The sequence below is a fragment of the Buceros rhinoceros genome, unplaced genomic scaffold, assembly GCF_000710305.1.
Source record: "Buceros rhinoceros silvestris isolate BGI_N320 unplaced genomic scaffold, ASM71030v1 scaffold15369, whole genome shotgun sequence".
NCBI lineage: Eukaryota > Metazoa > Chordata > Aves > Bucerotiformes > Bucerotidae > Buceros > Buceros rhinoceros.
This window is the reverse complement of record NW_010432229.1, coordinates 4155-29685: the sequence shown is the minus strand read 5'-3', so window position 1 is coordinate 29685 and position 25531 is coordinate 4155. Positions and strand designations below refer to the sequence as shown.

At 41.8% G+C, this 25531-nt stretch overlaps 1 protein-coding gene across 1 annotated transcript in view; it reads left to right on the top strand.

Moving 5' to 3' along the window:
• The window catches only part of ERCC3 (excision repair cross-complementation group 3), a 22846-nt gene extending 3153 nt beyond the window's left edge, over positions 1 to 19693 (top strand). The window contains exons 4-14 of the mRNA XM_010143702.1: positions 816 to 951; positions 1165 to 1329; positions 2667 to 2871; positions 3906 to 4220; positions 5375 to 5559; positions 8743 to 8945; positions 12312 to 12408; positions 12592 to 12709; positions 13851 to 13969; positions 17873 to 18025; positions 18878 to 19693. Coding sequence (XP_010142004.1) covers positions 816 to 951; positions 1165 to 1329; positions 2667 to 2871; positions 3906 to 4220; positions 5375 to 5559; positions 8743 to 8945; positions 12312 to 12408; positions 12592 to 12709; positions 13851 to 13969; positions 17873 to 18025; positions 18878 to 19012 — 1831 coding nt within the window. The 3' untranslated portion in view covers positions 19013 to 19693. The remainder of the gene's footprint in view (positions 1 to 815; positions 952 to 1164; positions 1330 to 2666; positions 2872 to 3905; positions 4221 to 5374; positions 5560 to 8742; positions 8946 to 12311; positions 12409 to 12591; positions 12710 to 13850; positions 13970 to 17872; positions 18026 to 18877) is intronic.
• Positions 19694 to 25531: the final 5838 nt, after the last annotated feature.

The following is a 25531-nucleotide window of genomic DNA, read 5'->3' as shown; positions in this document are numbered from 1 at the left end:
TATCTAAACCTGTGATTCTGTGGGGAGACGGAAGCGAAAGAGATGGCAGAAACCTAAAGCCTGTGTCTGTGCTTTGCCTGTGTTTTCTTGTGCCCCTTTTATTTTTTTTGCCAAATTCTCTGTTGTCCGTAGATAAGCCCTGGGATTCTAATCAAATCCTCTGCTTATGCTGCTGCTCTTTTGAACCTGCTGCTTTGGGTAGAACTAATTACTGACAGGTTTTTGTCCTCTTTCTAGGTGTTTCTGAGAAAAAGATTTCTCCCATGCTACTTAAGACTTAAGTCTCACTTTGCTTATATTTTAACTGTGATCTCCAGCTGGCATCATTATTGATGAACCTGCAGGGAGAGAAACAAATTCAGGATGCACTAATTTAAATTTTTAGATGGTTTGTGCTTTGGAGGTTTTGGATTTTGGGCTTTTTTGTCTTGTGGGCAGGACTTGAAAACACTACATGCTGTGTTTTCACAGACTCAGTTCAGTCTCAAAAAAAGTGATGTGTGTCACACGTCACAACTAAGACATGTATGTGAGGGCTGTCTCTAGGCAGTTCTGCTGGAGTTTTCTCGCTTGTGTTATGTTAGAGAATGTTTGAGCAAGATTGAAACTGCAAAGTATGTGATGCTTTTGGTACGAGGCATCTTTTAAAAATTTTGATTGCTATGATTTCCTTATTTTTAAATTACCATCCCCAAGACTGGATACTTGAGAGTGCATTTGGGATAGCTATGTATTTAAGCATCTATGCCACTCTTCTTGTAAGTTATTCAGTTCATTAGTTCGTAAAAATGTGTTTCTTTGTTCTTTAATTTTAGGTATTTTGTGGAAAGTACCCACCCTGATGTCATTCAGCAGCTTCTGCAAGACCATGTAATTAGAGACTGTCGCCTGAGAAACGCTGAGGGTGAAGAAACAGAGCTCATTACAGAGACGTTCACAAGTAAATCAGCGGTATGTTTGGGCATGTTTTAGACATACTGGATTAACAGCAGATAAACTGTTGAGTGGTTTGGAGTGGTTATTGTTTGCCTCTTGTATCAGCAGTTGCTTCTGGTTCTGTCAGCGATGATCTGTGCCTCCGTAAGGAGGCCAAACTTGGGAACAGAGTGGATAAGTGTGTCTCCAGTGAAACCCTTGGTGAAAATTCCTGTCTATCTGTTTCAGATTTCCAAATCCAGTGAAGGTGGCTTGGGTCCGTCAACATCCCAGGGAACAGATGCTCAGAATAAGCCAGATGTTCCAGCTGACTTATTTGAGTTTTATGAGCAGATGGACAAAGATGAGGAGGAGGAGGAGGAAACACAGACAGTGTCTTTTGAAGTCAAGCAGGTACGAGTATTTTAGTCTCTGCACTTGTAGCTTTGGGGGACGTGCCCAGGACTGGCAAATAAGCAGGAGAACTTAATGTAAGTTCTGTGACTCTTTGATAGAGAAGATCATAGAATCATGGAATGCTTTGGGTTGAAAGAGACCTTTTAAAGGTCCCAACCTCCCTCAGTGAGCAGGGACATCAACTAGGTCAGGTTGCGCAGAGCTCCATCCAACCTGACAATGCTGCAGGAATGGGGCTTCTACCCTCTCTCTGGGAAACCTGTGTTGCAGGTTGGCAAACCAGTGTTTCACCACCCTCATTGTAAAATATTTTGTAGATCTGCTCTAAATCTGTCCTCTTTTGGTGGTTTTAACATTTTGGTCCCTGGAAGTTATTAACATTCCTTTTCTTTTCCCTTCCAAAATCTTAGAATCTTCCTCTCCTGCATGGAGAGGTGGGCAGGCTGGGTATTGTTCCTTCCCTGCCCACAAGGCGTGGTGCTCACAGGCCAGAGAGAGGTTCCAGAGGCTAAGGGAAATTCCCATCATGTGAGGCTCGGTGTTGCTTTGTGTAGGACAAGTGAGAATTCAGTGGAGGACAAATCTGCTGTTGGTTTCTGAGCTCGCTGGGGCGTTTTTTCTTATTTTTTTCCCCGTTTTTGATTTGTGATTCATGTTTGCAGAGGAACTCTTGGTGGTTCTGATTTCATAGCTCAAGAAGGGTTGCTGGAGGCTGGAGCACAGTCCTGGCTTGACCTTCAGAGAGCTTTTGTAGAATTTCTCAAGTTGTTTTTGGACTTGGTGATTCTAATGATGCCTTCCTAGAGAACACAGAAGTTTTTAGAAGAGCTAACTTAGTAGCTCTTCTGTTAATTTTTAAAAACCCAAACCAAACCAACAGCGTCTTGGTGATGGAGCCCACCTGTTATGGTTGTGGAATGACTGCATTACTAGGGTATGGAGGTTTTCCAGATAACACGTGCAGCTTTGGTAGGCCCTTCTGTGTAACACAGAGAACCTTTTGTGTCTGTTGCAGAGCTCTTTGTTGCAGAACTTCAGAGTGTAGTTTAGTCACTGCCGGATAAACAGCACATCTGAGATTAATTTATCATGTTCTTCCATCTATCTAAATATTCCTCTCTAACACTGACTGTTATTTGAAATGTTTGAGAGGGGTAGGGGTGATCACAAATAAAGTTTTGGGAAGAAACTCTAACTCCTGCAGACTTCCTGAACATAAAAAATAAATGTAACTTCACATGGTACTGTATAATCTGGTCATTTGTTTAAAAAAAGGGGAATAATTAATTCGGCTGTGGAGAATTTACCAATCTGAAGCTTTGTTTCCTCTTCAGGAGATGATTGAAGAACTTCAGAAGCGTTGTATCCATTTGGAGTACCCCTTGCTGGCAGAGTATGATTTCAGAAATGATTCTGTGAATCCCGATATTAATATAGATCTGAAACCTACAGCTGTCCTCAGGCCTTATCAAGAGAAAAGCCTAAGGAAGATGTTTGGAAACGGGCGAGCCAGATCTGGTGTTATTGTCTTGCCTTGTGGTAAGTTTCTGGGTTGGTATTCAGGGGTTTTGTTCTTTATTTTCCTGAAGTAAAGTGACTTCTGAATATGACAGCTGGTTAGATTTCAAACAGTAGTAGGGTCTGCTCTGGGTGCGGTATGTGGAGTCCTGATGGGTTTTAGTGAGTGGGTGGTGAGGCTGTGGTGAGGGAGAGCCCGGCTGACAAGGCCGTCGGGTGTCTGCTTAACAGAGCTGTCAGTATCCCTGTAGTGACCGAAGAACTGACGAGTGGTTGTGGAAGCTTGGGATTATCCTTCAGGCTTTCACTGTTCCCTCTAAGTCAGCTCTGCTCATCTTCCAGTGAAAAGTAAAGCGATTGCCATTGGAATAATTTGTTTCTTGTCTGGGAATAGGGAGACTGGGGGAACTGGAAATGCAAATATGGCATAAGGGGGTGCGAGGAATAAGTGAGTTTAGTGTGTGCAAGTCCTGGGAAGGGGAGCTTGAGAAAAGTCAGGAATGTGCAGATTGGGGTAACCGATGGGAAGCAGTGGACAAGGGAGCAATGAGGAGACTGTGGCAGTGCCCTTGGTATTGGAGCTGGCGAGGGCACATGGGAGGTACAGTGAGGCCCTGAGAGAGTGTGTAAGGGATGCGGGAAGAACAGTGAAGGAGGAATGGAGCAATTTAAAGACTTACTGTGTGGGGAAGCAAACATAGCTGGTGGGGGCAGCAGGATAGATCTCCTCTAGGGGAAGCTTTCTTCAGCCACCTGCAATTTAACATGCTTTTGAAATTAACGCATTGAAATTACTGCTTCTAATTGGCTGCTGTTTACAATGTTTTCCGGAGAAAATACAGTTACATGTCTAGTAGACAACGTGGCAGGTTTTCTAGAAGTGAATACTCCCTTTCTTTAACACTATTACAGTAAAGAGACAACAAAGAATTTGCCATTGCACAATTTCATATCCTCTCACGCTTTTCCTGTTTTCCTTTGCTCTTTGTTTTTTTTCCTCCTACTCCAGTGTATCTGAGAGATGAGTAATGAACATCACTCTTCTTCCCCTGCAGGTGCTGGGAAGTCTCTGGTTGGGGTGACAGCTGCATGTACTGTCCGCAAGCGGTGTCTGGTCCTCGGTAATTCTGCAGTGTCTGTGGAGCAGTGGAAAGCCCAGTTCAAGATGTGGTCCACCATCGACGACAGTCAGATATGTCGGTTCACTTCTGATGCCAAAGACAAGCCCATTGGCTGTTCTATTGCTATCAGCACATATTCCATGTTGGGACACACAACAAAAAGATCCTGGGAAGCAGAAAGAGTCATGGAGTGGCTTAAAAGTCAAGAGTGGGGCCTTATGATACTTGATGAAGTACATACTATCCCTGGTAAGGAAATGGTGTGCAAACCTTGTGTGTTACATACACTGTTCATGTTACTCTGCTCTTTTAGAAGTGGTGGTTTTGCTGTCGTTCTCATGGTTAATACACTGAGTAAACCCATGGCTCGGGGTCTTGAGACAAGTAAACTGCCTTATTCTACTTTACTTTTTTTTTCCCCCTGATGCTACAGAGTTTAGCTGACCATGAGTTTTCAGAAACCCTTCAAATTAGACACTCTGTTTTCTGTAATGGCAGTGTAAAGTACAAGTGCCTTGTCCTTCTCTGTAGGTTGATAAGAGTGCTCTTAAGATACTTGAATTATATTGGTACAATTTTGCTGTAGACAAATTTGAACAGGAGAGAACTTCATCTACCTTTTCTTTTGTAATGGTGCTTGAGGCTAGCTTTTAATATCGATTTCTACTCAATAAAATATGAGTAACCATAGTGACTACTGTCCAGAAATAGCTGCTGTATTTGAAATGACTTTGTAATTGAGATCTATAAGCAATAAGGTAGCATTAAAGTGGCTGTGGAATAATCCTGGCTAAAAATACCAGCCCAGATCCTGTTAGCTGCTCTACCTTGTTCTCATGATTTCGTTTGAATATAATTTGTTGTCTACAGAAATGATGGCTTTAGAAGTAGACCTTGATGATTAACTGCCATTTTTATCAAAAGTAGCCGGTTGCTGCCACTATTCGTTCACTTTTATTCTTTCTTGGTACCATAAAAATTAAGATATAGAATCTCCTCTGTGATACCTGGCCATACTACAGGTGAGTAATTCTGCTGTATACTAGAAGTCCTGAATGTGGCAGTCAGCCAAGAGTCTTTGTGTCAGAGTTCTTTCTATGCAATACTGTATGACATAAAAGAAGTCACGTAACTGCTGAATACATGAATTTTCTCTCCAGAGATCCCAGAAGGTTTACTGGGACTTTCAGAGGACACTGGAAATGTAAACTAAAGCTGTAATCAGTGTGAAGTTTTGCTCTAATGCAGATTTGTTGGAATTGTGTGTGAAGTGGGGTAGAATTTCCCAATGCTGTGCTTGCTTTGTGTTCGGGAGTTGATGAAAGTGTTTTTTTTAAGTTGCAGTATTTGTCTTCTAAATCCGTTCTGGAAAGTAAACAGTAAATTTGTCTTTCATTCCATAGCAAAAATGTTCAGACGTGTGCTCACTATTGTACAAGCTCACTGTAAACTGGGGCTGACTGCTACCCTGGTCAGAGAAGATGATAAAATTGTTGACCTGAACTTCCTGATCGGACCAAAGCTCTATGAAGCCAACTGGATGGAGCTGCAGAACAGCGGCTACATTGCTAAAGTCCAGTGTGCTGAGGTGATGCTCTGCCTTTTAGTACTGCTGGTGCTTATGTTAGTATGCTTGTGACTTTTTAAGGAAGATGTATGAAATTATAAGTATTTAACTGGGAAAAACAGGTGCCCTAATGACTTTTTATTTACTTTGTAGTGCAAGGAAGGCTGTCGCTGGTCAGTATGAATGTGTGGCAAGTCCAGCAGCCACATGTTCTCCACCGTGACTTATTTGTCACAAAGAACTCTTTGTCGTGCTGGAGGTTGTGGTGCTTGACCAGCTGTCTCCCAAGGCAGCATTCGGAAACGTGAGCAGTGGTTGCGGTGTTGTAGACCTAGTTCCATGCAGCTGACGTTAATGTTGTCTGACTTCCCGTCTCAAGCTTAGTTCTCTGTGGTAACAAATCATCAGTTATGAGAAGCACAACTTGAGGTGGCATGCTGGAAGCTGATTTCTGGAGACTTCAGCAGGTAGACAGCCTGTAGTCCTTTGAGGAAAATTCTTAAAACAAAGAATGATTGTAGAAAGCTTAAAAAAATGTAAGAAAAAATGTTTTAAAGACATTTTTAAAAACCTGTTTATTTCAAGCCTGAATGCATGAGTGTGAAAATTGAAGATGCAGGACTGGATCTTACTGCTTCTTTCCAATATAATTCCAATTCTGGCATGTGGATGAGAGAAAAATCTGGCATCAAAGAAGTGGAAGCCTTTCACATGGGCACATTAGGATGTTAAAGTAACCTTTCTAGGTCAGACTAAAGGACTAACTTAATATACTTTCTCTGATAATTGTCAAGGAAGATAATTAGGGAAGAGTATAAAACCAGGGCAAACATATCTGTTACTTCTCCAGATAGCTTGTCCAAGCCCTCAATCATTTATGAGCTATACATGGTTTCTGTGTAACCATCAATGAGTTTCTTCTTCATGAACTTGTCCAGGCTCCCACTGAATGGAAGTAAAGTTTTAGCAGCTACAATGTCCTGTGGTAGAGTTTCATAACTGTCTCTTGGGTTTTTTCTAGGGTTTTTTTTTTGCTTTGTTGTGTTGTTGTTGTTTGTGGGGAGTTTTATGTTGGTTTTTTGTTGGTGGTGGTGGTTAGTGTTTCGGTTTTTCCAACCTGTGTGGGTAGTATCTTTCAAACACTTCTTCCTAGCTCTGGTACTGGAATAGAAGATGCAGATGCAGGTCAGCCATTCTCCTTTTGAACTTTGTGCGAACTAGAGGTTGTAGAAAGGAAAAATCCCACAACTTTTTAAGTGAAGAGCACCTAGAAAATGACAAGGCTGAGAGGAGAGTAACCAGTCTGCAAAATCAAATTTGACTGTTTAGGTACTTGGGTTTATTCTGCCTTGGGAGCATAATTCTTCTCAGTCCCTGAACTGCCCTTTAGGCATTGCAAAGTGAAACATGGGCTACCTGTGTTTGGAATGATGTGAAAATCCTGCAAGTTTATATTCTTAAGCCCAGTGTTTCGAAAGAACTTTCAATGGGACTACCAAAAGCAAAGAATCAAAAAAAGCAGCATTGATGGCTGCTGAATAGCAAGTCTAATACACACACAACTGCACTGCAGAGTAGTTTGGATTTTCTTGACATGTTATTGAGAAGTAGTATCTTTAATTAAGTTGGCTTATTCCCCCTAGCCAAGAAAGATGCTTGGTTTGCTTTTTAAGTGGGGTTCTTTCCAGGTGGCAAGAGAGGGCAGTGCTGCTGTCAGATAAGGCGGATCGTGGTCATGGTGGGTACCCCTCTCTGCTCTAAAAGAGAACAGCAACACAGTTTAAAAAGTTAAAAGAAGTTTAAAAAAAGAGAACAGATCTGTTCTTTAGCTGTATTTTCAGAGTTTTGTAATTTATAAGTAATCCCTTTCCCAGCTGCAATACTAAGTTTTTGGCTTGGAGTGTGTGTCTTGCCAAATATAAAAATGAAAAGATCATTGGGGTGAGAAGTGGATTTTACCCATTTCCAAACCCAGAAGAGAGTGCAAGTACAATCAAAATATGTTCAGTTTGCTGTGTAGTTCAGAGGCATTGAGCAATAGATGAATTAATTTACTACAGTCAGATGTTCAGGATTCATATCTCATTCTCACTTTGAAATACTCTCTTCTGATTTAAGCGTTTTAAATCTCTCATATAGATGGCATGCGATAACAGTGGTGCCTATTCAGTGCATAAATTTCTTGTTAAATGTAGTGAAGGGATGAGAAAAGCCTCATCTAGCATTTATCTCACTTGAAAAAATGTTGTGGAACAAAAAAGTCATTCTTTTAACAGTACAGAACAATTCATAAATAAAATTCTGTAAATTGTCGCGTAACTTCCTTAGCTGACAAGTAGTTATGAAAGAGGCTTTTCTTTGCAGTATTCTGTTAATTTGTGCTGTGTGACAGATATGGGGGAATAACCCATGTACAGCAGAACCAGTGTCTTCTAAATGACAGGCACTGTAGTAGTACACTGGAGATAGTGTCATTATATGCTACAGAGACTGTCACTGCGTTGCCATAAACTTCTCAATTTCATAATTTCTTCTATTTTCACGCTACAGTAGAAAAAATATCTCAGTAAGCCTAGACTTGTGCAATACTACCATATATAGTTACATAATAAAATGATTGCTTAAGGAAACCTGTTGAAAACTTGTAATCAATCCCAGTGTTTTGAAGGTTGTAGGCTCAATAGCTGCCTAAAATGAAGGTCGGTCCTTTGTGGGTGTATGGCAAAGTTCTGTAACGAAGACTAAATTGGCTCTTAGCTTTCAGAATATGGATGAAAAGTTAATTTTTATGGAAAAAGCTTTGACTGCTGTGACAGGGTGATAATGGAGACAGTTCATTCCCTTAATTATTGCTCTGTAAAAAGTAGTAGCATTCGGTAAAATGATGAAGTATGAAACATAAAGGAAGTATCTTCCAGTGCTGTTCCAGTCCAGTGCCTGGTTTTGTCATGGATCTCACTGCCAAAGCATTTTGGAAGGGCAGAGTATTAGTGAGGTTAAACGGAGTTTGGCAGTGCTGGAGACTACACCAACTGGTAGCTGTCATTTTAGTACAGAAATCGGTATGTTAAACTCTGCATCCTGCGCTATGCATAAAGTTAAGGTGCATTATCATCCCCCCAATATCTCTTCAATTCCCACGGAAATAAAATAAATAATTAATGGAGGGTTACTTAGTGCGTGTGCATGTTTTTTTCATTCTAGGTTTGGTGCCCAATGTCACCTGAATTTTACAGAGAATATGTAGCTATCAAAACAAAGAAACGGATCTTGCTGTACACCATGAACCCGAATAAATTCAGAGCCTGCCAATTCCTGATTAAGTTTCACGAGCGACGGAATGATAAGATCATTGTGTTTGCTGACAACGTGTTTGCTCTGAAGGAGTATGCAATCAGACTTGGGAAGTAAGTGTTCGCAACCCACAATGGCACTGTTGTTTTCCTCCTTCCTCGAAGACTGCCATGTAATCCCACAGCTTTCAGTAGTCTTTAGATATTTCTTGTAATACTTTGATTCAACTCCAAATCTCCTATATAAAAAATGAGCTCAGGAGGATATTTTGTGGGATGGATTTTATTGGCACTGCACCATTATTTTGATGTAGAACTGTTTGAAAAGAATCTCTGTTTAGCACTTGCCTCAGAGGAGTTTTCATCCAAGATTTCTGTGAAAGACTGTTAGTATTTCTCCATCCATTTTATTATTATTAAAAGCCAGTGGCAAAATGAGGGGCTTTTAAAATGGCACTCGAACCATTTCTGTAACCGTCAGTAGCTTCCCTTGTCTCTCTGAGACAGAGGTTTTCAAATACACACTCTGGATCTTTCAGGATCTTTTTGGACCCAGGCCATTCCTCTTCAGGTTCTGCAAAGGTTTTAACCTTGTCTAAAAAACCTTAGACGATCTTTTGGGGGATCTGTGCTGAACCAGTGCACTGCCTGGAACTAGTGTAATCATTTAATGAATGAAAGGATATGGCTTCCTTGAGCTCCTCTGCTACTGTAAGGACTCTAATGTGAGTGCAGGTACGGAAGGTTGTACATGTAGAGTTTAGTGAGGGGTTAGCATCAGAGTGTTTGTGGGGTTTGTGGAGGGATGGTCAGGGAGAGTGTTTGCTGGGATCAGGTGAAGAGCAATTACTGGGGAAAATAAGCATAGAAGCCGGCCTCATCCTTCTTTGAGAAGCCCAAATAACTCCTTGTTTGCTGGAAGCTGTGGGGCATTTTGACTGCGTATGATTTCACATCTAGGAATTTCATCAGTTCTTCTTAGCAAAACCAGCCTTACACTTTCCAAAACTCATCATCAGTTTTGACTGTAGTTTAACAGCCATGTTGTGCTGGCTTGCTGTGACATCGAGTAGTAAGCAGAGCTAATGGTGCTGGATGAATTCCAACACCCGTGGTCGCTTTCATCATTGTTTTAATCTGTCTGGACAGAGATTAGCTGTAATGATGTCTCTGGAATGTCTCTAGCAGTGTTCAGTGCAGCACAGAAAAAGCCTTTAGCAGTGGTGATGCTGGGAGGGGGTGCGTGCAGTTGTGAAGTGGGGGGGATGCTATAGAAACGTGGCAGGAAAACTAGTTGAAATATTAGGTGCTTGCTTTTCTCATTACTGAGAGGATTCTTTATTGCTTATATCATGTATGGAGCTCCAGGTTACACGGTCACGTCTAAGTGTCAGTGTTAGAAAGAAAAAGTGGCTTGCGGTGCTGGATGAAGCTGAGGGAGTCTTTATTTTAACCAGAGAATTTTCTGTTGTAGTTTGCTGTGAGCATGCTGAAACAAAGGGAGCTCTTGGTTTGGGTGGGGCAGAAATTATCTGTGTAAGGAGGAGAGAGCAGCCCCGTGGGTATGGCGGTGCTGGCTGAGGCTGTCTGCGCGACCAGTGCTGGCCCAGTGGGAGGACAGTTCCCACTGCACTTCTCATGACGTGATACAGGCACAGAGGGTTGTTGCCTCCTGGATGGAGGGGGTAGATGGCCATGGTCTTGCTGTCTCGGCTGGCTCCTCCCTTACCCCCCCCTTTCCCTTGGTACTGGCAGGAAAAGACCATGCACATGACAGGAATTATTTTGACTGTAATTTTTGGGGACACAGAATTCGGATTTGCTTAGCCAGCTTTTCTCTGTCATGAGCCTGTCATCCAGTATAGAATAGCTCATGTGCTGATGGTTTTCTGCTGGTGGTGGTAGTATGTTTAAATCACTGTTTCTGAAGGACAGGGTCTGTGTGGTTTTGACAGTTATGTCAGTTAATGGGAGAGGGATCTATCTTTGCAAATCTCTCAAGGGTCTTTCTGCAGTGAGGAAAAGGAATCATTCAAAAAAGAAAAAGTCAGTCTGGCATTGGATGTTCTAGGTTCAGGAAGGGACACAGATACGTGTTAGTGAATCATTGTCAAGCAGGATCTGATCTTCCATTTAAGTTTTCTTGGGGATTAAAATTATCACAATTTAAATATTAAATGAATTTTCAAATAAGGCTTAAAATATTACTGAACGCTACTAAGTGAATAATAATGGTATTGTTTCAGAGTTGACTCATTTGCCACTTTAATTTTTAGCTGTGTTTTTTAAAAATCTGGTTAAATATTCCTAATAGAAGAACTAGATTAGAGGTGACTCAGATTGTTTGGTAAAAGAAAAACGAGAATAAAGTTTGTAGGAGAGAAAGCAAGAGGAGCCAACCTACAGAAATTGGTTAATAAGAACAGAAAACCTTAGCCCTGTGCTCTGCACGTTTGTGTTCAGCTACACCCATGTATGTGCAATATTTAAAGTTAAATGAAACATTCGAGATTGGTTCCTTATGTTAGAAATAACGTGTGGAAGTGTGAACAAAACAGAAATTGTAGAACTTCATTCCTGTTATTCGGCAGTGCTTGCTAGGAGCATTCAGAAAAGTAGTGCAGCAGATGGAAAAGCAGTGGCTATGCACTCCTGCACACCTCTCGGTTTTTATGTGGGCTTTGCCGTTTGTAGTGGCTTTTTTTTAAAAAAAACCTTCTCCTTGGGCAGGAAGAAAACAGATTCTAGCGAGAATCTTGGAAAATTCATAGAAGCCCGAGTTACTCGTGAAGTCCAGGGGTGACTGAGAGTTTGTGTGAGCCTTCTGGGTTGAGATACTAAATGTTCCAGGTGATTCATTGTCAAATGTTAGAAACCTTAGGTGAAATGTCACTGTGAGCTGGTCGTGGCCATGGAACGTTTGAGACCTTGTTCTCATTTCAGCACATCCAGAAGGTATTAGGAGGGGCAAGAGGTTAGCTTCAAAAACAAAAATAAATTTCCCAGAACAAGCAGGCAGCTTGTGACAGCATATTGCGTATCATTGATAGAGAAGCCTGGATTTTCAAGTGTTTAAATAGGAAGCGAAGGTTGCAGCTGTCAATGTGCTAACTCAGTAGATTTGAGGGAAAAAAAATCTCTTATTTTAACAGCTGCCTTCAGTCTTTCATGTAGGCTTAGCAAATGCATTCGGTCTGTTGATCTACAGCTTCACTGGTGCACGTAATTGCAAAACATTTATAACTGTCAGAGTTTATTTCTGGCAGACCGGGTTGCTGCAGAGGGTTCCACTAACAACTGGGTAGCTGCCATAAAGAGCCAAACAAGCTAAACGTAGACTGTGAGCTGTACCAAAATCTTTTATTTTTATTATCAGTTCAAGTGTGTACTGCACTCCCCACCATGCTATCTTAGTACCTCGTAAGAAATGACGGAGAAATCTTGCATCGATCTAATTTGCCAATGTTCTGTTCTTCTCAGACCTTACATATATGGTCCTACAGCACAAGGAGAAAGAATGCAAATTCTGCAAAACTTCAAACACAATCCAAAAATCAACACTATTTTCATTTCCAAGGTAGGTGAGGACACAAATGCCCTTGTACCTATTGTCACTCGAACTTTATTTCAAATGAGTTATATGTGTGTGTTGTGCTTCTGACATCTTTGTACCACCTCTCACAAAGGTGGGCTTCGTATTGAGTCTCTGTTGATGATACACGAAATAAGACGCTGCTCAGAGGCTGTTTCTCTGTCATAGGTAGGTGACACATCCTTTGATCTACCGGAAGCCAATGTTCTGATTCAGATTTCGTCTCATGGGGGGTCTCGAAGACAGGAGGCTCAACGACTGGGACGAGTGCTGAGAGCCAAAAAAGGTAAATGAGGTGCTTGTTGGGCTCTGAGTCTTGGATTGTTGTATCATAGAGCTGCACAAAACCTGAATGTTCATGATGCTTCTTTATACTGGCCTTGGGCTGGTGTGTTAGTCAAAGAGAATATGTGCCTGTATTCCAGTGAATGGACATGAGGCATTTTCTGGGTCAGTAAAGCTTTGTGCTGGGAAAACTGCCGAAGGACAAAAAACACTGAAGGAAAATGGACTTCTTGTTCTTTGGTGGTTCTTTCCACTTTTTATTCTTGATAATTTTCTCAATGTGAATTTTTTTTAAAAAAAACGTAGTATTACTCTTGAAAGTAAGTCTCCAGAAAGCACAGTTTTGATACTGCAGATTAATTTATTTTAAAAATGAGATTAGATTTCCAACTAGCAAAAACACAACCAAGGAGCTTTTTGTTCAGAATAATTATTCTTAAAACACTTTTTTCTTGCACCTAAGTTCTGTATACGCTTATTTTATGTGCAGCGTGTGCGTGTTACAGCTGAAGATTTGTTTGAAAATCCATACAAAACCAGTGGTGGTGAATTAACAAAGTCTTGGGTTTTAAAAGAGAACCCAGTGCTGTTTGGGTAAGAGACCTTAAAGACTGTTCAATTTTAAAAATAAATTGTACACAGCCTCGTATATCCTGGGCTCAGATAGCTCTATGAATTCTTAGCTAGTATCTTTGCAAAAGCACTGAAAACTCCAGTTTACATTGTACTGTAAAACTTTGTCTTTTTCTATTGAACTTTGTTGACACGTGTCACAATCCTCGCGCTTGACTTTTTACTACTTCTTTACATAATAGACTTAAAAATAATTTTATCCTTCACCTTGCCTAGCAAAATAGAGAAGCAGGTTCTTCTCAGAGCACCAGTGTAATTGTGTTATTCTACGTATCCTTTTCCGTTTTTTCCTTTTCAGCCATTCTCCCGTTGTTAAAACAAGAGTAGGACTTTCCATGCTGTGTACTTTGTCAATCCCTTTATGTAAGGTCTGGGTGCAGCTGAACTTTGCAGATTGTTTTTGTGGAGAGACAACTTACTTGAACATCTGTTTTCAGTATTCAGTCCTTTTTTGTTCTCGGTTGCAGAGTTCCGAATGGAACTAATCACTCAGTGTCTCTGTCTCCTAGGCATGGTTGCAGAGGAGTACAATGCCTTTTTTTATTCTCTTGTATCCCAAGACACTCAGGAAATGGCATATTCAACGAAGCGACAACGGTTTCTTGTAGATCAGGGTTACAGCTTCAAGGTAACTTGTCACTTCTATTTATTATACTTGTGGCCTAAGAATATAACTTTCATATTCTTTTTTGTTGGTATGAGGTCAAATACTTGAGAATTCAGGTTGTGGAATGTATTAATGAAGGTTTTGCTCAAAAGTGAGAACTGTTCCAGTATGGTTTTATCATCTGTAATAGATACAAGTAGCTTAGTACGTCTTCTAGAAACGTAAGTGTTCTAACTTCAAGCCAAGCACCCCCTGGGAGTGAAGCAGGACATTACTTGCATGGTTGGTTTAGGTCCATCCCCTTCAATTGTCCATCCATGCAGGCCTCCTATTATACATCACCGTGCAGCATTGTTGAGCATTGTTGATAGGTGTTCACATCGTAGTGGCCAGCAGCAATGCAGAAAACTTCCAAAACATCACAAATTGCAAATAATTTCCCGTGAACTCGAGTCCTAAACCAGCGTTTCATTAGAGAGAGAAAATATTTCTCATTGTGGCTAAAGAGGAAAACAACAAGCGGGATCCATCTGTCGTACTTTCATACAACTGACTCTGGGTATCATCAAGTTAGATGTCTGAATGTCTACCTCACTACCTGTTCCAAAACAAGCACCCTTCAGGGCTCTTTGTCCACACACTAATCTTGCACACCACTCCACAGTCCTGCGGTGGTACAGAAAATCAAGGAGGATGCAGACGTGTTGATACGATGGCTCTGTGTTAGCAGAGGCTGTTACGGCTGATGGCGATCTTCAGACTAAGCTTATTTAGCTTCCACCAACAGTTTGCCTTTCCTCTTGTAATTTTTTCTGCATGGAATGAAGTATATTGCCAAAATCACTGGGTTGAATGTTAATTGATAAAGAAATGACAGGATTTACTGCAGGAAAAGACTGTTATGGCTGAGTAGATATCTTCCTACCTACAACTAAAACAGACTCCACAAAACAGAGAACACTTTCAGTGTTGACAGTGTAACAGAGCCATGACTTGAAAATCAGAAGTTTCCACTGAAGTCCCTTTTGCAAAGGACTGAATGCTGTCTCATTTCTCCAGACATCCTTGAAAACTGATCGACCCTTGTGCTTCAGTTTATTACATATCTTTATATGTCATCCTCTTCCAAGTATGAAATCTCTTCTTGGCCACCTGGGCACACTGCTGGCTCATCTTCAGCTGGCTGTCAACCAACCCACAGGCCCTTTTCCAGTATGAAATCTCTTCTTGGCCACCTGGGCACACTGCTGGCTCATATTCAATCCCTGTCGACCAAAACCTCCAGGTCCTTTTCTGCTGGGCAACTTTCCAGCCACTCTTCCCCAAACCTGTAGCTTTGCAGGGGGTTGTTGTGACCCAAGTGCAGGACCTGACACACTCTTATGGGTACAGGACATTGCTGTGGGTAAAACCTCTCTGAACTGCAGCTTTGCTGGGATAAATCATTGCTCTGTGATCACTGGCCTGTTAACGAAAGCTTTAAGGGAGTCTTTACACCAGAACAAACATGTCACAGTCTTTATAGGTTAAAAACTTCTTTTTTTTTTGCTTTGCAGTGAATGTATTTAGATGAAATTGTAGATCAGTACTAAGCTGCAACTCATTACAGCAAATGCATCTGTGTGGCTATAGCCAAGAAGAGTAGAGAAATCCCTTTAATGACATTTGAATGCCTTGGATTTTAGAACTAAGGAAGAGGCTGAAATAGAGGAGGACCTAGTCCTAGCAGGCTTGGTGTGATCTGAGGGCAAAAAAAAGCAGTGCAAGTGGCAGCCATGTATCTGGAGCAGCATTTTAGCTGACCGGTACTGGAATGTTCTTTATTTGCGCTTTAGGAACAAAACGGTAGAATATATCTTTTCTTCTGTTTGCCACACTTTAAGCCTCAGTCATAGCTGGCACCAAAGAATAACAGGCCAGAAAGAAACTCCTAAGAAACGATCTACTGTATTTCTTCATTCCAAGGCAGCATCGACTATGGATATGTCATTTCCAGTACATTTGCCTTCCTGTTCTTCAAATATTGGAGACTTTACCTCATCTTTAGGTAATTATTTCAGTGCTGATGTTCTGTCCTTTAGCATTTTTATTCCTAATGTCTAAATTACTAGAAATTCATTACTCCTTTTAAAGGAGTAACAGTTTTCACTTTTTTTCCTGGTAGGACTTACTTTCTTCTCACCATCTTTCAATAGCTCCATTCTCTGCCTTGCATGAAGAAGAGGACTGGAATAATATTTTTTTAAGTCACTTATTTTGTCTTTGCTTCTTAAATAAGAGCCTTGTCATCACAATGTACTGCTTGGAGTCTAATTATCTGGCGGCTTTTTTGGTGAGCTAACCATAGTGATTTACTGTATTGTGGTTATTTAGAGGCTGAATGTAGGATATATTAAATTTTAAACTAGTAGCAGAACTCCTCACTGCATCAAAGAATTGGGATGACTTTAAATTTGGCATTTGTTGAACAGCTTAAAAAAATGATGAAGCAGTGGGAATCCTTTCCATTCTAGGAATCACGTTAGCACTCTTTTGCAACCACAGCTAGAAGCAGGCTAATGCAATTTAAAATTGCGTTTCATGACTGCTTTTTCTTTACTTTTGAGATGATCCTAACACATGTCCTTCTAAATAAACAAGCAGGGTGACCACAGTGATCCTCCAGCCATGCAGTGGGACACGTTGTTTCCCTGAATGGATTCTTCAAGCTAGGGCACTTGTCATCCATCCGAGAGACACCCGTTTTCGAATTAGACACTGCCATTGACAACAGCCCACAACACTGATTATTCCTTCTCGCCTTTCTCTGCCCTGGTTTTCAAAAACAGGGCTTTGTGTCTAAGGTGGATTTGCTTTGCCTTAGGTTGTGTTTATCTTGTTTATCGGTCTTTGTGATCAGGTCCAGCCGAGGTTACTGAGGTAATTAGCTTTTCATTGTATCGATTCCAGATCAGCTGAAAGGGGAAGACAAGAAGGGGAAACACAACATAACCAAGGGAAATGGCTGAATGTCTTTCACAAAACCTCCTCAAGTTGGAAACATGATGGGAAAACTGTGGTTCTTGCATGTAAACATATGTTTGTCAGAATGCATTTAACTGCAGGGAAAATTCTTGCGGAATTTTCAAAATACCTCTAATTAAGAAAGCCAGCTGCCTGTTGTGAAGCTTTACAACGGAAACTTGAGGGCTTTTCAGTTCTTTGGAAGAGGTTTTTCAGCTCGTGGAGTATATGGCACTGTGTTGCCGGTAGATGGCGTGTGCCCTGCATCCATGGCTCTCAAATGAGGCCTGAGAATTTCAGACAACAAACCTTGTGTCTTAAGTACACAAACACGGAAGGAGCCCTTTTGCTCTGCTGCTGATGCTTTGTTGCAGGTTGCTGCACTGTCTCAACTGATCATACATTGCAATTCATTAGGGTTTTTTTCCAATATTCCTCAATGTTTGTGCTAAAATTCTCAGTGTCTGGAAAGCTAGTGGGTTGTTTCTCTTAAATATAAGGTACAGGTTCTTAACCTAGACAAATCTGGAGCCCACAGCATGAAGCTAACCTTGCAGTAAGTAAAATGTACATCTGAGCTGTAAGTGCTTTGGTCAGGACCTTGGTCAAGCTGCTCTGGACCATGTTTGGCTGACATCCTTTGCCTAGGGCTTTGCTTCCCCTTCCCCCTGTCCCCTACCCCGCCAAGGTTTGTATTTTGCATTTCCAGCTAGAATATAACAATGGAGTGTGTGTGTATTTATGTACGCCACTTAGCAAGATTTTACGTGTCTGTGCTATCCGTAGCGTTAAGCTCTTTAGACCATCAGTAAAAGTTGAAGGCAGTTCCAACAGCATTTGGAAGCAGAAATCATTGTCTTGCTTTTGACTAGCTACCAGTGAGGCAGAAGAGCCCTCACCTTGTACTGCACTCTTTTTTAGGTAATAACAAAGCTTGCAGGCATGGAAGAAGAAGAACTTTCATTTTCAACTAAAGAAGAACAGCAGCAGCTTCTCCAGAAAGTCCTGCAAGCGTCTGACCTGGATGCTGAGGAGGAAGTAGTTGCTGGAGAATATGGCTCAAAGTCAGCTCAGGTAATGAAGACTTTGAAAACGGTGACCGCTAATATGACAGAACCAGACCATTCCATTTTGATTCTAAATGTGATGCCATCGTTGATGCCCTTGCATCTTTGTGAAACGTTGGAGAACAGATTCATTTTTTTAAGCTGCATTAGCACTTAGCTATTTGAGTAATTTACTTGTTGGGCACTAGAAAGAAGTTAGATGTGGAATTTATGTCCTGCTCCTATTCGAGGAAGATGATGACAGATCTATTGTTACAGATTTTGAAGTAGATCTTCTAAGTCATGAGCAATGAAAGTATTTTAAAACATTTTAAAAATATACACGTCACAGCACATACTCTTCTGTAATGGCACTGTGTTCCTTGAATGATGCCCTGATTTCCTCACGCCCAGAGGGCAGAAGCATGAGGGCCGTTTCTGTTCATTCCAAGAGCAGTGCTGTTATTGTTGGTATTAGATTGACATTTTCAGCAACAGATAGAAGGAAAATGAGTACCCTGAAACATTTATCGATGCGTAAGTTAAAATCAAGCCACACTGTGGTAATCGATTTTTAGGGTAAATTTTTAGCGAAAGGACATCGTGCTTTCATGCTGGAATAGGAATCGTGCTGGAATAGGAATGCCCACGCTGAGGTATCTTTCCACAGTAAACCTTGTGTGTCTGTCTATACCGATGGTGAGCAGCAGACAGTGACCTCCTTTGTAGAATTCTTCTTAAGAAAAAAACCTCGCAAGGCTTTTTGGCAGGAAGGTCCCTAAATGAACAGTGCTGCCCAGTAGCCAGGGAGCATCAGTAGGTGAGAGCTGCTCTGTCTGATGACACACTAAGGATGTGTTTTTCCTTCCCTTACTTGCAGGTGTCGCGCCGTGCGGGCACGATGAGCTCTATGTCAGGAGCAGATGATACGGTTTACATGGAATACCACTCTTCACGGAGTAAGGCTTCTTCAAATAAGCACATCCACCCGCTGTTTAAACGCTTTCGGAAATGATGCCCCACATGCGTGCGTTTTGTTAGAACTGTGGGTCTGTGTACCTGTTGCCATAACTAAAAATACGGAGTTGAAATTTCTGACGGGACCTTTAAAAGACTTTTTTTTTTAAATATGCGTCTGTATAGCCACATATTTACTTAGCAGTAGATGTGTTTTCATGGGCGACTGTGAAAGGAAATAAAAGGAACGAAATCTTACCGCAGTAAAGTTGCTATCCAGTGACTGGATCCTAGTTATACCTGTGTGGTTTTCAGGGTAATTAATAGAATTTATTTTTATCAGCTGAAGACCCTTTTCCAGAAGAATTCTGGAAAGATTTTGTAAATGAAGTTTGTACTGATGTTCAAACTATTATTTATCTGATTGTGTCTGCTCAACAAAATACTGTTTTTTTAAATGCTTGAATAAAAATCATTCATTGAGCTGAACAAATCTTGATTGGAGCACTTACATAAGAAACTGGGAGACAGCTTATACCTAAGAATTAACCTGTCTTAAAATTCTAACAGATTGTTTGGAAATACTCTGAAGTTCAGAGACAAGGAGAAAGAGGGACTCTGTCTCCAAAGGAAACTCGGTGAAAGCATTAGTAAATACAAATAAATTCTGTGCTCGTTTTCCTCTTTTTTTTTTTTGCCACTGTTGAGAAGCTGCTGAAATAAAAGCTGTTTCCCGTGTCATTTTTATTCTATATATCAACCATGCAATGAAACCATCATAACCGCTAAACAGTGCGTTCTCCCTGCAGAAGTTGTTACTGAATCAAAAAGCATTTTGATGTGTCATAAGGTGAGCTGGAAGCAGAGGTGTGAAGGAAAGATCCCAGGGGTCAGGGGTTTCTGTGTAACAAAGACTGCAGTACAGCGGTGGAGAATCTGAGGAAAGGTGGGGGTGGCTTGTGGCAGAAGATCGCCTTTTGAATAACGTCTGCTTCATATTGGGTAGTGGTCAGTGGTTCGATGTCCAGATGCAGATTGGACAGCGAACCACTGAGGTGGTTCCTCAGTGGTTTGTTCTGGAACCAGTGTTGTTTAATATCTTCTTCAGTGACATAGTGGGATTAAGTACACCCTCCATGAGATTGCAGATGACATCAAGTGGTGTAGTTGACACGTCTGAGGTTTGGGATGCCATCTAGAGGGATCTGGACAAGGTGGAGAAGTGGATCTGTGTGAACATCATGAGGTTCAACAAGGGAAGTGATCCTGCTGCTCTACTCTGGTCTGGTGAGACCTCACCTGGAGTACTGTGTCCAGCACTAGAGTCCTTGGCATGGACCTGTTGGAGAGGGTCCAGAGGACACCACAAAAATGATCAGAGGAATGGAGACCCTCTGCTGTGAGGACAGACTGAGAGAATTGGGGTGGTTCAACCTGGAGAAGACTCCAGGTGGACCTTATTGCATCCTTTCAGGACTTAAAAAAGGGCCTATAAAAAAATGATGACAAACTTTTCATCAGGGCCTGTTGCAACAGGACAAGGGGTGTTGGTTTTAAACTAAAAGAGGGGAGATTTATTCTAGATACAAAAAAGAAATTTTTTACAGTGAGGGTGGTGAAACATTGGAACAGATTGCCTGGAGAGGAGGTAGATGCCCCATCTCTGGAAATGTTCAGTGTAAGGTTGTTTGGGGCTCTGGGCAACCTGCTCTAGTTGAAGATGTCCCTGCTCACTCCAGGGAGGTTGGACCGGGTGACCTTTGAAGGTCCCTTCCAACCCAAAGCGTTCTGTGATTCTGTTGTACCAGTTACGCTACTTGGTGTTGTGTTTTGAGGGTTTGGGGTTTTTTTGCTGAGTTTGTAGAGCTTGAAGAACAACCTATGAAATAACACTGATCTTGATCTGTTTGTTCAAAATAGGTTAGTATAAATCTACCATACTGGAAAGAGTATGTTTGGTAGAGCTGTCCTGGTTATATAGCAAATGTGCTTCAGAAAAATACTGATTCTATTTTATATTAGCGTACACTGACAAACTGAGAATATGGAAATATTGGAAGGGTAACTCAGAACGCATGGTGCTCGTTCTCAGTCTCTTTATCAGTCAGGTAATTTTGAAAATGGGAGTGATCTGGTTGGTTTAAACTTTGTTAGTCTCTACGCTCCACCCCATAATGCCTGGTTCTTTCTCTTGTTGCGAGTCTTCTGCCTCACAAACTGGGACCAGCCATTACAGTGGCTTATATGGAAGAGATTGATGTGCAGTGTTCTGGTGCTGATTTCCTCTCCCCAGTTTTAAAGCATTATTGGCTTCTAATAGTACTTTGGACCAGCTCTTGTGTCAACGTTAGTAGAAAAGTGATGATTTAGTGTCATGGGAGGGGTCTGTGACAATGGGATAGCCCAGCAAGTAATTGCAGCACTAGGAGCAGATGGATTTAGGACAGCGCCCCAGTTCTTAGCTGGTAAATCTTGGCTATGATGACAAATGGTCTCACTCTTCTAAGTAATGGGTTTGTGTCGGATGCAGTACTTCCAGCATCAAGTAAAGCGTAGTGATTTTATGAGGTACGGGTGACTCCATTCAGAGCATGCTGGCATTCAGACTTTAATTACTTTGATATGATTACTGCAGTAATTACTGCCTGCTCTTCCTCCAGACTGTAGCAGCGAGTGGCAGGCTGGTACGCATTCACTCAGTACAAACCAGCTGCTGCTGTGTGCGGTAGCATCTGTACTGGAGTATTACCAACCAGTTCTGCTTTCCAGACAGGTGAGTCGCTGAGGAACGCTGCTGGTTCCTGGGCCTTTCACTGTACTGGCCCCCCACTGCTCCTGCTCAGAGGGGCTCCCGCAGCCCAGCGGCTCCTCACCCCGCTGTGGCAGTGGACTGCTCCAGAAGGGTCTGTAATGCCAGCCCTCTAGGAAACAAAATTGTCCTGTTCAGTCACCAAACTCAGCATGGTCAGGGTGTCTTCATTTGAAGCAGTACCGTAGGCTGCGATTGTCCCGTTTCTCCAGGACCAGACGGTGCATGGTGTGCTGTCGCTGCCCTGAAGCCTGCATCCAAGCTCTCCTGGAGCGCAGTCAGGTCCTCACGTGCTTTATCAGACCCTCCTGCTGGCAAATGCTGCTTGCACAAATGGACAGCGAGATCCCTTGCTAAGCAGACTGTGGGTAGAGCCCATGTTTGCCTTGAAAATGGTGCATCCAAAGAAAACCTGCTTTCTGCCGTGGCACCGCTGTATCCGTACCCTTCTGAGGTGCTGTCTCTGTCCCTGCAGGAGTACCCCTGCCCAGCACTGCATGTTCCCTAGCAGCAGCTCACGGATCCAGGTGACTTGCAGATGAACAGAGGTAGCTGGGTGATCACCCGGAAAGGGTGTTGGTTTCAGGGCTTTCGCCAAACCGGGGGCAAAATAACAGAGTGGCATGGCGCAACTGTGTTTCAGACAGGCCATGAGCTGAGGCAGAGGCAGGTGAACTTTGGGGTAAGTACACTATTTCTTGGAAGTCTGTAGACAGAGGAGGTGCGATTTTCTTGGACATAATTCAGGTTTCCTTGCTGAAATAAAAGCTTTTAATCAACTCCCTGGCCACCTCCTTAGTTAGTCTGAATTCCACACTGAGGAAACTTAATCTTGCTGAGGAATTGTCATTTTTTTGTAGTTGTGTTCCTGATAGGTTACAATACTGAAACTTGTGTTTACGTGCTCTTCATCCTCATGGCAAACCAGCAAGTGCCTGTCTGAAGGGATTAGTGCTTGAAGGGTGTTGTTATTCATTAAGGTGGCCAAGACTAAAAGGGCACAGTGACATTGCGGATGGCAACTTTAGCAGCATTACAGCTTAGCAAAGCACTAAACTACACCCAGTTTCCGTTCCTCTGGTTCCTTATGCCCTCCTGACAGTCACAGTTTTTAATAGTGCTTTACTTTTTTTGAGTGTGTCCAAAAACTTTGGACTCCGAGGAAGTGGTTCTCAGGATAACATAATGTGGTGGTACACAGCAAGCAGCGTGGGATGAGGATCGAAAGCTGCTACAACAAGGCTACACGCAGAGCTGAATTCTTGTTGCAGGCAGTTCTGGGGGGTTTTGTTAAGCACTGAGCAGTAGATCATGCACAGTGGACCAACACCTGGGACTGGGCAGCTTGCCATCTTCTTTTTGAGTAATATTCGATTAGGATTTTAACTGTTGTCACATGGTAGATTAAACCAAAAATTGAGAGAAGCAGTTTTCATTTTTCTTTTAAACTAAAACTGTTTCAATAGCAAATTACCCATAAGCTCTGTTCTCGCATCACAGTCTGTTAAGTTCAAATTTGTCCCCTTTTCAGGAAAAAAGCATGTGAATTTAGAAAGCATTTGAAATTCCAAAGAAGTAACTTCACAACTTGAAAAGGTCTTTCGAAAGGTGGGTTTGAGAACAGTCAGGAAAAGTAAAAATCATGACTAACTCTGTGGCTTTTTCAGTGAAGAGATGTTTCAAACTACACCGGGAATTTCTGCTTACGCTTCTGACATTTCAGCACTGGTTTTCAGCTTTTCTTCCTTGCAAATGGTCTGGAGAGCCTATCTGTACAGTCTTAGCTGAAGCGTTACTTGGGCAAAGTCAAATCCCTCCTTTACTTCCATAAATCATACATGCAGATCCATTAGCTATTTAAAGAGTTACGATATTTATACATACGATATTTATTATACTGTGTATCATTAAAAATATTCAAATAATTACAAGCCAGATATAACCATTTAAAAGCAAGAATAATTCTAAGATGACAGAGTTCCTGCTAAGATGACAATGTAAGCGTTGACTCTGAATTCTTCTGTTATTAGGACACAAAGCAAGCTCCAACTGAACTTTGTCAGAGTTCATGCAAAGAGGAGGGCAAGTTTAAATTGGATTTAGAAATAACTAAGTGAAGGTAACAAAGTACAATTAATATGACCCCACTAGGGGGTCTAGACTGAGAGAATAGTATGACTGTGGATTTGGAGACAAATTGTCCTCCAAAAATAATACATAATCTAAATTATCGATAGCCAAGTTTATACTGTGATCCCATTACATACCAAAAGTTAACTGAAACTGAAGCACTTCTACTGCAAAGAGGCATGTGCTCCAACTTGTTTGAAATAACAGAAGTCAAAACTGACTAGTTACATAAAACAGTTTTTCAAACTCTACAGGCTGACAGGCGAGGATAAATGACATTGTTTAAATGTAAAGAACTGAGAGTGTGTTTTTCAGTACGCGCTGGAAGATCTTAGAAGTAGGAGAAAATATTTATCTTCCAGGTCACATAAACGCGGTTTGGTTGGCTAGTCCTGATGGCATAACTTCTCCCTTCTTTACAGTTTGGTGGTTTTACGTGGCTTGGAAGGTCATGCTATGGCTGCTACCCCCACCATTATTCCTGGGAATTCTGTGGCAATACTACTGAAATGAGTCTGCGACCATATTTGGGAGGAAAATGGGATTGGGCAATGCCCATCCCTCCACCCGTTTAGGTTACGTGACATAAAATCCTCTTTTCTTCACTCTTCCTTGCTCTTTCTCAAGTCTGCTCAGGAAACTGGTATTTCAGTGTCATCTACCTCTTGGAGCATAAACTGGGGGGCTTACTGGGGATTATATAATGTACTGCACTTTGCAAGTTTGACCTCCAGCTCAGATTCCACAGCGGTAAGGATGCTACGTGTGTCAGTAAAGCAGCATCCTGAGTGGCACATGCATACATTAGTAACTCCAATTAGAAAGTCAAACAGAACCACCCAATTATGATCTGGCACAGCGAAGAGAAGCAAGTAGTTTTAATTACACATGCCATGCTGGGGTTGCCCACACGTGTTCATTCACATTCATAAATGCTCCCTTCCCGAACTTGGCTATTTCACCACTGCGCCTTTTGCCCATTGTTTTTCTGTAGCTTATCAAGGAAAAACAAACTGGTACCTGCACTGATGGGTTACCACGGTATCATTGATAATTACCGTATGGGAGTGCTGGATGAGTGTAGCTGAGCCTGCATCTGCTAGTGCCTCTGCATTTCTACTCCAGCTAACAAACCTAGCTGTTATTTATAAATATTTTTGAATGTTAAACCAGGGTTATTTGATAAACGAATTTTGTGACCCTTCTGTCATCTGTTACTCACTTGAAAGAAACCGTACGCTGTGTTGGCCTTTTAGACCTGTGTTGGTCCTCAGACCTACTACCACCTGCACTACGTAAAAGTTATTTCTGTGGATGTCGAACCACTCATACCTCCTTTTGTACAAGGCAGGCACTCTCTATACAGATCAGATGTGCAGGACAGCATCCCGATTCCCCGTTAAACCCTTCTGTTATATCCAAGGAATCTGGCAATTTTCATCATTAATGCGTTGTTTCTTTGTGCTCTCTTCATTTATTTCTTTCTGTTATACTCAGCCGTTGCCCCTAAGGTACTCTGGAAATTCTTCAGGATGGGGTTGGTTTGGTTTTATTTGTAAAACGCTGATGGCACCTTCCAGTAGAAACACAAGTTAGTAAGTTCCAATGGAGGTGTCTCATAGGTGCTCTCCGGTTAGG